This window comes from Tachysurus fulvidraco, chromosome 19 (assembly GCF_022655615.1).
Source record: "Tachysurus fulvidraco isolate hzauxx_2018 chromosome 19, HZAU_PFXX_2.0, whole genome shotgun sequence".
Taxonomy (NCBI): domain Eukaryota; kingdom Metazoa; phylum Chordata; class Actinopteri; order Siluriformes; family Bagridae; genus Tachysurus; species Tachysurus fulvidraco.
Window position 1 is genome coordinate 7,658,678 of NC_062536.1, and position 13,131 is coordinate 7,671,808.

Genomic DNA, 13,131 nt, shown 5'->3' on the forward strand with positions numbered 1-13,131 from the left:
AAAGCGGAAAAGCCTGTCTGTGCGGACAAAAATGTTTTTAAATCGCGGGGAAAAGCCGAAGTGTAGGCGGAAATCCAGCGAGTGAAAAGCGCACAATCAACATTAAACACACCGCTATTTATTACTAACATCCACCGCTTTCTGCTTTACCTTAATGAAGTTTCCTGGAGCCTGTGAAATTCGGCGAATCCCCCTTTTTACCTCCGCAGACTGAAGCTCGCTCTCTCTCTCTCTCTCTCTCTCTCTCTCTCTCTCTCTCTCTCTCTCTCTCTCTCTCTCTCTCTCTCTCTGCAATATGGCATCCCACATCTGCGCATGTCCTATACAAAAATCTTCACATTATGTTTTTCAGAGCTCCCGCATTAGACCTCGCGAAAGAATATTGCCCAGTCGATTATAAATAGAAACTGGGCGAAATGCCTCCCTCCTCTTCCTCCTCCTCCTCTTCCTCCCTCCTCCTCATCCTCCTCTTCGCGCTGTGCGGGAAACTTGTTTTTTTTTCACCCGAACTGCACAAATGTGTCACAACACAAATCCAGGTTCTTTTACTTTGACTCTATACGCGTGGATTTACCAAATAAAATGTATTTGCAATACTTTTGCAATAATAATAATAATAATAATAATAATAATAATAATAATAATAATAATAATAATAATAATAACAACAATACTACTAATAAAATATTAACAACAACAACGATAATAATAATAATAAAAATAATAATAAAAAAATAATAAAAATAATAATAATAATAAAGCTGACCTTTATGGCAAAAGGGTACAATTTAATTGTGATTAGACTCCAAAGGGTTAATAACACATCTTTATCGTGTCTGTACACACACACACAGAGAGAGAGAGAGAGAGAGAGAGAGAGAGAGAGAGAGAGAGAGAGAGAGAGAGAGAGAGAGAGAGAGAGAGAGAGAGAGAGAGAGAGAGAGAGAGAGAAAATTAAACACCCCACTCAAGGGTTCTTTATTTGTCCCTCTGAAGAACCCTTATAGTTTTCCTATATCCTGCTCCTATATTCTTTTATAACTCCACAACTGTAGGGTGTTTTGCTCATGAAGAACCTACTCATTAAGCATGGAACCCTGAACTATAGAGACTCCATTACAGAACCCTTGGCGATTTCAGTAGAGTTTAAGAAGAGCTGATTAAAGGGTTCAAAGTGTAAAATCTCATTAAGTGTGAACTCATAATTATTAAGCTCAATTCCAACAGATATGTCTACAATGTAAATGCCGATTCAAAAGGAAGACAACATTTTCTATTTGTTTACAGTTGGAAGAGTTTATTTTATGCTAAAACATTAAAACTTCAATCTGACAAACAATACAAAATGGTGTGATTTTAAAGGTTTCAGTATTATTTAGTTATTCACCTTAATGCATACTATTCAACTACAACTGCAACTCATTTAGTAACTACAAGGAAACTTACAGTTAAGTTAAGGTATTAAATAATACCTTACCCTTAATACAGTGTACATGTGAAACACAAATGCAAATGTATTTAATTAAGAGGGTGTAACTTCAACAGAGTTGCCTTTAATTCAATTCAAATAGTCGATTAAATAAATTGCACAGTGTAAATCTTTATATGGTGTTCATTTACTACTGTAACAGTTGATTCACTTCTGTAGTACTTTTGTCAACACAGCAATTTCAACACTGTAAGAGTGCATTAAAGATTCAAACAAGCAGTGTAGTGTATGTCTTGAATCAATCCTGTATGAGTCCAGCTTGACTATTTTTATAATTTGGTCACCACACCGCAACATTTTTATATCTATCTGTGTCCACTATAGATATAAAAATGTTTCGCAAGTTTGTAAATAGGCCTCGAACAGAGTCAACATGTGAAATGGCAAGAACTGTAAACAACGAATTGCCACAAAACACACACAAACACTCTCACATTCACACACACACACACACGCACACACAAAAAAAACACAGAGTCAAAGTCCATGCATGTAAATTGTGTCCTTCTAATCACAGAGAGGATTGTTTAGTCTTTCAGATCAAACACATTTGATTTGGAACAAATAAAAAAATATATGAATTAATGAAATACATGAAAAATTAATGACAGACATCCACATATTTAGGAATTTGCTATATATTTACTTTAAATATTAAATATCTATTTTGACTTCCATATCCAGCTTAGAAATTGCTCCCCAGATGATCCTCTAGTACTTATCACACACTGCCCTCTAATGTTGACTTCCTCCTGAGTACTTAACCAACTGCAGTGTTGATGCATGAGCTGTAGTCCAAGCTGATGACTTTAGAACAACCTTGGTGATGACTTTTCTTTCAATTCTCAGAAGGAAACTGCCCTGGCCATCCATACAGTTGTAGAAACAAAGATGCATCTGCAGCTTTTCATTTTTTCTATTGAATTCTGTTATGATTTTCCATTTGGTGTATTATTTTACATAATTACACACACACACACACACACACACACACACACACACACACACACACACACACACACACACACACACACACACACACACACACACACACACGTATAACTTTACCAAGGCATGCTTACTTCAATTCAATTTCTTTTCGGTTTAATTAACCAACTACCCACTGTTTGAATTTAAAACCAAGTCAATAATTTGTTTTCTAAAATGTTGTGTTGTTGTACTGTTGGGAGTCAAAATCAGAAAAGTGTTCACAAACACATTCATTTTTACGAAATATTATGAAATCGGACAGCCAACAGGAGACGTCATGGTATGTGAATGGTTTATGGGTTTACTAGGAGAGATAATTGGTCTGTCTTTGCAGCACTCATTTTGTTACAGCTAAGACAATGTAAGCTAAGTTGGTGTTTAACAGTCTTAGCTTGCTAGATAGTTAACACATATCATTTATATTGTGGTAAAACCTGTTATTGTGTTGTGTTATGCTGTTATATTGTGGATTTCATGGACATGTTCTTACTGAGGACTTGCCTATAATTTATATTTTTTTGCTAGCAAAAACTTACTTCAGCTTAATAATGAGTTTATGGCAGTTACATATTGAACATTCCAACAAACAAGAACGTTGTAATGATCAGTGAACTTGTATTCCTTACATTTCTGTCTAACATACATGCTTGGAGTTTCTATTATGGTCTGTAAGGTTACTATAGGCTAGGCCACAATAATTGTTTATAATTATATTAGCATTTCTGATCACCATTGACAATAATGCAGTCACATGATTTTTGAACCTGTATTTAAAATAGAGAAAAAAAATCAGTTTATTTTAACCTTATAAGGCAAATCAGTTGATAAATGATATCTGCTAGTATCTGATATCTCGAGCTATGGTGTATAATAAAAATTCAAAACTGCACTTTGATTACAAAAGGATTTAAGATGAGAGAGGAATGAGAGAAGGTCTTACCATTGCTGATCTTACTGCATGTAGCTTTAACCAACTTTCAAATACACATATACCTTGAAGTGAAGGATTCATCGGCGATCAGTAAAAACTGTCGTTAGATCTCAGTTACGAATCCATATCAAGTAATCCAGTAATCAGGTGTTCTGCTCCTTTCTCAGTCAGTAGGAAAATGTCAGAATTTTTGCCTGTGGTAATCACATACAGTATAGCCTGCAATACAGATGATGGTGTATAAGCTAAAGCTGTATTTCATTGAATCCTTGAACTCTTTGCTTTTTCTCCAATTGTCTGGAACTTACTTACCTGTATGTTCAGTTGCTAGATACTTATTTCAGAAGTTAAACTTGGTAAGTGGAGTGAATGGGTTGTAGATGTCCTCGTTTAACTTTTATCCAAAGTGGCTGCCAAATGAAAAAAAAAAATTTAAATGAGAAGGTAAATGTGGTGATGTGGCACTCACCTTCACCTGTGAGGAAAACACAAATATCTGGCACAGTGTTGTCGTGGCACAGTAAGACATTTTGTCCGCCTTGTGCTTCATCTACGAATCGAGCCTATTGTTACTCTGAGAAAAATAGTCTGTCTTCTAAAAACAGACAGGAGTGAGCACATTTCTCAGTAATGTCTTTTCCTTGAACCACTGGGACAAAAGTCTCGAACGCATTTCACTTTAGTTCACATGGGGTATGAACTCATGTCCCACAGTGCTGAGAATCTGAATGGTCAACAACCGTCAGGTTTCCAAGACAGGATGATTCAAGATGAGATTGAAAAGTAGAAGTAGTCGAAAAAGCCTCAACTGTGATTCTTCCAACACTGTTAGAAAATGCTGCATGTTATATTCACAAAACGTTGTCAGATTTTTAAATTTATAATGTAAACGATGGCCTAATATTTATTGTTTTTTCACAATGGATTTTGTCCCAGAGCAGCTTTACAGAAATCTATACATTTTCATTGGTTAAATTCATTGAATATATTTATCCTTCGGATTTATATGAATGTAGAAAGGACATTATTCATAATAACGCTGTCCAGTGTTTATAACGGTGTATAATCATACCCTCCAGTGTCACCCAAATGAGGATGAGGTTCCCTTTTGTGTCTGGTTCCTCTCAAGGTTTCTTCCTCTTCCAGGGAGTTTTTTCTCACTTCAGTCACCTCAGACTTGTTTATTAGGAATAAATACAAAAACATTTAATACAAGTCTAATATTAATATTGAATTTTTGTATAACATTAATCTTTTTATAATAAACCTTTTGTACTATATTTCTTATGTTCCTTAAAGCTGCTTTGAGACCACGTCCATTGTTAAAATCTCTATACAATGAAATCGAATCTTTAATGCACAAGCCAAACTGCCCATGTTGTCTAGGTAGGAGGGATAACAGGCTACTTTCTGTCCTCTGTCAATCACAGTTGGGGAGTGAATCAGAGAAATTGTAGTAGTAGAAAACAGTATGTAAATATGATTTTTTTAGTCTGTTCATTGTTCTTATAGTCGTGACAAGTCTAAATGTTTGTAGCTGCGAAATATTTTGCAAAATACACAGCAAACCAAAACGTTCTTGTTTATAAGTGTGAAAGACGACTTTTACACTGTCTTCGTCTAAATGCACTTTCCATCAGAGGTGTGAACACGCTGTGGACGTCTAACATGAAACCCAGCTTTTGTTGCACTTGAGTCATCATTTTAAGACATTTTTTTCAAACACTGAGGCATAAACTTAACACTCATAAACTAATTATTACAACTTACTGAATGCAATTTGTTTTGTCTTCAACATTCAACATTCAATACAAATATAATCTGCTTTTTGATCATAATCATATTTAAACACAATCATATGAATAAATCACACTGTGAAGAACAAATTCATGTTTTTTCATTGACTATTGACTCTGTTCATTGGTACTTTTAGGTAGAAATCCCCCAAACTGCATAGTCACTGATGCAAGAGTATTTTTTCTTTTTTTGTGTGTGTCTTTTGTCAAGTTTGCACATGTTTTTACACATGCAACCTCACAGGAACTGATGTGCTATTACCAGAAGTACCTGTATGCAGCTAAGAAGAAAAATGTAATCAGATATTTTAAAAAGGCATCAAGGAAATCTATTCTAAGAAGAATACTTTAAAGCAGAGGTCATACTGCGTTATTCTCAGGGGAATGCACATATTACTGCAATGCAAGGCCAATGTAAATTATTTATACAAATGTAACATACATTCATTTTGTTTTCCCTAAAATTAAATATGTCTTGATCTGAACATTGTAATTCATTATAATTAGCAATGAATGTTGTCTTGCTGACTGGCTAACAATGAATGATCGGTATCAAGACATCATCATTATATTCTGGAAGTCAGGGTTGTTGAAAACAACTTTCTCCCTTTCTATATCATCTCTCTTTCTTTTTTGTATCATTCGATCTTTTAGCTACTCAACATCAAATATAATTGACAGGTAGCAGAAAAATATATCAACATGCTATTTGTTTAAAATAATAATATGTTTACCAACTTGTGTCCAGTTTGCAGTGCATCATGGGTAATAGTTACTCATATTATTAAAATATGAGTTTGGGACATGGTTTCTAGGATTCATATTTTATTCAAAATGTACTTGTAACAATCCCTTTTACAAGCAAGTTTCAGTAAATAAGGCAGCACAATAATGTAAAAATCACAGGCAACATTCTGCAGAGTGAAACACGTCGTACTGAATAAATCTGCTTCATCTTAAAACCTAATCATGAGATTAAGTTTACAAAAACAAATTGTAGTATCTTTGGAAATTGATATCAGTCCTAAACAAATGACAGAAGAATCATTTTAGGATGACTGTGCTACTAATCTCTAATCTTTTTAATCTTTTTATTCTAATTTTTTAAGTTTTTACAATTTTTAACTTCTAATGTAATATTAATCGCTCTATCCCTTATCCAAATCTACATATGTGTGAATGAATCTTCTAACCAATCATGGAATATTTGGGATGCTATGATCACCTTGCCCAATATGCAAATACATATGTGCAGCATGTAAATTATATGGAAATGTACAAGGATTAACATATTTTAATATGCAAATTTTGCCCTCAAAGCCAGAAATGTACTACCTTTACCTGACAGGATGTCGATTCTCTGATGAAAAACGGGTAACACAAATAAGTATAATATTTTTTAAACTGATGTTTAAATAGTAATGATTTTTGTTCCTTTACACATAATACACAGATACATTAACATCTTCTGATTCGTTCCTAAATTTCCATTAATAACGGTAATAGCTAACTCTTTACGTAAATTAACGCCTCTTTATACACTATAAAATTGAACCCAAGAGATCAAGACACAAGAACACCATAGCATGTAAGTAATATATTAGATCAACCATTATACTGTAGCAACATATAATAAAGAACTACTGAGCAATTATAACAACTAAAATAAATGTTTATTGTTTACTGTTTTTTCTCCATCATGATATATAAGAAATGTAAACATGTATCAGGTATTTCTGCTCAGTATTTTTAGATTGACAGCTCCTAACCAGATTAGACCTGATTTACTGTGTTTCATTTTATTATTGTTATACAAACATTAATTAGCACACTGTTGACTACATGATTAAATGTACAATTTAAAAAGAGCATGTGTATTTACAGCTAGTTCATTTTACAGCTGATGGTTTCCCAAACTCGACATTATGTCTATTTCGGGCAGTCTCTGACATTGTGCGCATATTTTCTTTGGCATGGTGGTGTTAGCATTGCTGTATCACTTCTCAAAAATAGTGGCTACTCTAAAATGCCCCTATGTGTGTGTGTGTGTGTGTGTGTGTGTGTGTGTGTGTGTGTGTGTGTGTGTGTGTGTGTGTGTGTGTGTGTGAGCTCATGGTGTCCTACAATGCAGGGTGTGTCTTTATCAAAATTCTTTATCCCAGAATTCCCATAAGATGAATAAATACATTCCTGTTTCCTGTTCAGGTTTGATGGTGTATCGTGCTTCTACCTCAGCATACCATCGCTTTTTCTTACTTTTCATGCCTGTGTGTAGTTCTCTTAGTTTAGGTTGTGTATGTATGCTGTGAACATATCTAAATCTACAGTTCTCACAATGCTGTCCAAAGAGCCCCATCTGACCATGAAGTATATTATATAGTTTAATCATTAGTATATAGTATAGAAAAGAATAAGACATAATAATTACCCAGTATTGAATGATTGGGTTGGTTATTTATTTGTTTGTTTGTTTGTTTGTTTGTTTTTGTTGTTTGTTTAATATTTTTATATTAAAAAGAGTGCAAAAACCTTGAGATGGCTTGTGCTAAGCATTTTGGAGCTGTTTGCTTCAGTTATCTTTGTAAATAGTTTGACGGTACGATAGTGAGGTATGCAGGTGTGCAATTTTTTTCCTTGTTTTGTAACACTTTCCTCATAGTTTTGGTTACAGTTTTAAGCTTGTCACCATTGCCTATTGTATTAAAAACATGCAAAACAGGTAAGCATTTTAACACCTGTATGTGTTCACTAAGTATGTAAGCTTACAGCAGATACAAATCTATATAGTAACATTGTAATAGTGGTTGTGGACATGGTGTGATTAAAGAGGTATGAAGCAAATGTGTGAATCTACAGCTTCAAAATTTTGTTGTTGTTCAGGATTAACTATGCAAAATAAATGGAAAAGTTTTGGCGCTGATTTTGCAGAATCACTCCAAGCAGCTCAAGAGCTCATTTTATACCTAATATAAACAAAATAAACCATAAAAATCCAAAGAGACTAAATAATAAATACAGTATGTGAAGAAAGAATTTCAATGTGCTGTTATGTACTGTATATGTACCTTTGCTCTTAAACTGCACACTTAATTTTGAAGGCTTATTGATTATATTTTCATTTTAAAAAAAAAGACTATTGCAAAGAAAAACTGAAATAATTCGAGGATATAAACAGAGGACTTCTGATATTTGTGTTATGTTAAAATAAACTGATGTTATCGCATTAACGTCAGGCTCGTCTGACCAGTTGTCAGTGTGAAGGTGGTTAAATCAGTGTTGGTTAAGAGAAGTGGTGGCTCAGTGGTTAAACTTTTGAGTTACAGAACAGAAGGTCATGAGTTTCATCCCAGCACCGTCAATCTTATTATATCCTCTTTCTCCTGCCAGTAATTCATTATATTAGTAAAAATGTATATGACAGGAAACATACTGTAGGATCAAATAATTATAGACGTAATTTAAATTACATAAATGTAATTAATGTACATAAATTACAATCCTCAATTTTTTAAATGTACAGAACTACAGTCCAATTCAAACACAAACACATGTCGGTAGGTGTAACCTCGCACGTACACTAAATACACAGAATAGCAGCAGTGTCAAGATTGCAGAAAAGTGCAAAGCTTTAGAAAACCGACCTGTCCATTCTTATCATATCCAAACAGACCTACTCTGTTTTTTACTCTTTTACTTTTTGTGCTTTTTTTTCTACACTGAAACACTACAGGCACATATGTATGTATGGAAAAAAACCAACTGCAGTCCTGTGACCTTTTCATACATGTGCATTACTATGAAACTGTAGTGAACTTTGTCAATCATTAAGCTACTGAGAGAGAGAGAGAGAGAGAGAGAGAGAGAGAGAGAGAGAGAGAGAGAGAGAGAGAGAGAGAGAGAGAAGCCTGAGTCATCATTTCCACAGGCTCTAAAGTCTAATATAGTATTTTTCTAATATAGAGTTTTTGAGCATGCTCAGTGAGTAGGAAGCACTGAGAGGCAGCAGCCACTACATACCCCCTGATTATTTAGAGTGTGCTTCCTGCCTCCGCTCAAACATGTTTTTGTGTTTTGAAAGAACTTACTTCCTCATTGTTCGTCCGGAAATGTCTCGCCTTTTCTTACATCATCAGTATTTCTTTTTCGACAAAATATTTCTGCCAAGCCCATTAATTTGCTTTGCTAGCAGCTACTGACCCACCCTGTATTGTAATATACAGTAAAGGAAAGAATAAATATTTACAATCACTAGAAAAGTGAAGTCTCAATTGATTTCAATCATCTAAGATGTAAGTAATGTATAGGGCTCATGGGGCTCACTGAATAGTTTACTGAGGGTGAAAATAATATAAATCCTTTAATGGCTGTACAAAAATGTGCATATAAAATGAATCTTAGATATATACCATTAGGTCTGCCATTGTAGAAATACACAAAGGTATGATATACTGCCTGCAAAAAAAGGATTGAATGTGAATAATGTGAATAATAATAATAATAATAATAATAATAATAATAATAATAATAATAATAATAATAATAATAATAATATAGTAGTAGAATATATATAAGAAGAAGAAGAAAAAGAAGAAGAAGAAGAAGAAGAAGAAGAAGAAGAAGAAGAAGAAGAAGAAGAAGAACATACTGTATGATGATACTTTATTTAATATATTTTAATGGTAATAATTTATTTAATACCAATAATGATAATGACTTTATTTAGAATTTGTTTATTTAATATTACAAAATAAATGTATCTAATTTTTATAAAAGGAAATATTTAAAAATTATAACAAACACTACCAAATAATACAAATTTGAATCATTTATGGATGAATACATTTTACAGTTCTAAAGAGTAAATAGAATTTTCCAAAGAAAAAAAACATCTACTTCCATTTGTTTTTTAATTATTAAATAATAATAATAATAATAATAATAATAATAATAATAATAATAATAATAATAAAAAAGATTGATGAAAAAGATATCCATAATATCTTGGAAAAGTATATATTTTTATATATCCTTTTTAATGCTATTGTCATCTCACACAGCCTTAAACATCACTGTGCAGTTTCATTAAGGAGATTTATTGAAAATCCTCTTGTTTATCAGAGACAAGCTTGCACTGTTACACAACTCCATTACAGTATGTGGTAACTCCCTTATGTGGGATGTGGTTAAGGTGCTGAACTACTAATCGGAAGAATGTGAGTTCGAATCCTTTTTCCACCAAGCTGCCACTGCTTGGTGAGGCCCTTAACCCGCAGTTGTATAAAATTAGATCAAATGTAAGTCACTTGGGAAAAGTGGATCTGCTAAATGCTGTAAATGTACAGCTGCTTACTTATTTGTTTTCCTACTACTGCATGTGAGTATTAATATGTTGACTGTATGAAGGCACATTAATACTTCATTTTAATATGCACTCACTGTCCATTTTATTAGGACCTGGACCTTTATGTACTGCAGTTTTCAAAATCAAAATAAGAGAAAATGTGATTTCTGTGACTTTGAGGATTGAAGATAAAAAAAAACTTGGTTTAGTGTCAAAACTGTTCGGTTTGTTCATACATTTACATTACATTTACAGCATTTGGCAGACGCCCTTATCCAGAGTGACGTACATAAGTGCTTAAATCTCTAACATTGAATACATTAATGCTGGTTCACTAGGTTACATACTTAAGATACCATGAGTTTAAAACATTTGTTCAAAGTTACAATGAAAAAGTGTCAAAGGTTTTTTTTTTAATGCAAAAGATAAGGAAAGAAGTGCTAGTTGAAATGTTTCCTGAATAAGTAGGTCTTCAACCGCCGCTTGAAAATAGCCAGGAAAAAGTGCAAATTTCATAGTAGTAGTCCATCCACCTCCAACACAAACTTTTCTTTCACAAACCCTTTTTTTTTTACACCATTTTGTGTATATTCTAGAGACTGTCATGTTGTGAACATTGCAGGAGATCAGCAGTTTCTGAAATACTCAAAACAACCCTTTCTGGCACAAACATCCATGTCACACTTTTTTTATTCCGAGGTTTGATGTGAACTCTAACTTGACATGATCTGTATTTGCATGCTTTTCTGAAAAGTGCTGCTGCCACATGAATAGCTGATTGGATACCTGCATAGGGGATGTGGTAACGTAGTGGTTAAGGTGTTGGTGATGGCAGGTGGAGAGTTCTAATCCCAGGTGCGCTAAGCTGCCGCTGCTGGGCTCTTGAGCAAGGCCCTTAACTCTCAATTGCTCAAATGTATAAAAAAAATTAAATAAGAAAAATGTAAGTCACACTGGATAAGGGTGTCTGCCAAATTCCATAAATGTGATGCATAGAGGTGTTCATAACAAAGTGGACAGTGAAGGTATAAGGCCTATAAGTAATACCGGTCTCTATCAGATTTTGACCAAAACTTACATTAAAGCTCATTTTAAATGCTTTGTAAGTCGGTTTCAGTGTTAGTTAATTTAGTATTTTGTGAATATCATGATTGTGCACTATGAAGCAGTTAACTTGGGATGAAATATATTTAATATCTTGCCTTATTTGTGCAAAAGTATGCATTGTGTCCTAGTGTTTGTGTTGCCCTTAGGGATGTGAGCTTATTCAGAACATTCTGTACAAATGGCCAAACACACCCCCACATACTCATAATTACACATAACTGGGGAAAACTCTATCGGATTGTTTATTAACCTAGCCAGAAAGATTTATTTCTACACCTACACCCAACCAATAAACTTAACCTCAGTATCTAAAGGAAGCCTGGGTGCAATGGGAATATGTAAGAGTTTTGACCTTGTGCAGTCATTGCACATGAAGAACACTGAAAGAGCAAGGAGGTTTCTCTGATTAGGCTTAGGGTTAGAGACAGGAGTAGTATTGCTCAATAAGTAAATGGATATGCAGATGTTAATGGAAATAAACAGCCTGCACTTGACAGCAGAGTTCCTGAGTAATGGAAATCATTTGATATTATATATATATAATATCATAATATATATATCATAATATATATAATATATATAATATTATCCTAAGAATGAAAAACCTAATGAAAGGGCCCGGGGTTTCTAGATTTTGGATAAGAGCGCCCCATAAAACATGATATCTAGCGATATTTAATACCTTAAGTGAGCTTTCTACCATGTAAGAATGAAAGTAATTAAAAAATATAAATGAAGTACTATATGAAGTATATGAAGTAGTAAATAATATTACCTAGAGCAGAAAGTCACATTGTTATGTCTAACAATGGGTGGGTTAGTGGTTTGAATGTTCTCCATACTTTGGGGCTTTCCTCAGAGTATTCCTCCTGTTCCCTCAGTCCAAAGACATGTCTTTTAGGTGTATTTTAACCCCTTCCAGGGTGTCCTCTGCCTTGTGCCACAAGTCCCTTGTCATAGACTTCAAGCTCCTTTTGGCCCTGTGTAGGATTAAGCAATGCAGAAAAAGAATGCATGGATGGATGGATGGATGGATGGATGGATGGATGGATGGATGGATGGATGGATGGATGGATGCATGATCAATGGATGGATGTATGGACAGATGGATGGATGATTGTTATTGTAATCCAGCCATCTTCTTTGCTTATAGACTGAATTGCTCTTGTTATGTGGTCTATCCAGATAAACACCTAGATACTAATTTGCAGTTTACATTCACAAATCTGGTAGAAACTGAGACAAATATTTGTGCTGTTCACTGGGCAAAGAGCTACATTTATCTGCATAAAGAATAAACAGTATTATTCATTCATTCATTCATTTTCTACCGCTTATCTGAACTTCTCGGGTCACAGGTAGCCCGTGCCTATCTCAGGCGTCATCGGGCATTGAGGCAGGATACACCCTGGACGGAGTGCCAACCCATCGCAGGGCACACACGCACTCTCATTCACTCACACACACACTCACACAC

General features: G+C 34.1%; 1 protein-coding gene across 3 annotated transcripts in view; it reads right to left on the minus strand.

Annotated features, from left to right (window-relative positions):
* The window catches only part of sfmbt2 (Scm like with four mbt domains 2), a 55,058-nt gene extending 54,666 nt beyond the window's left edge, over positions 1-392 (minus strand). For 2 of the 3 annotated variants that reach the window (XM_027153920.2, XM_027153918.2), the window contains exon 1: positions 151-392. In XM_027153920.2, coding sequence (XP_027009721.2) covers positions 151-309 — 159 coding nt within the window. In that variant the 5' untranslated portion in view covers positions 310-392. The remainder of the gene's footprint in view (positions 1-150) is intronic. The other variant, XM_027153921.2, reaches the window with a different exon arrangement.
* Positions 393-13,131: the final 12,739 nt, after the last annotated feature.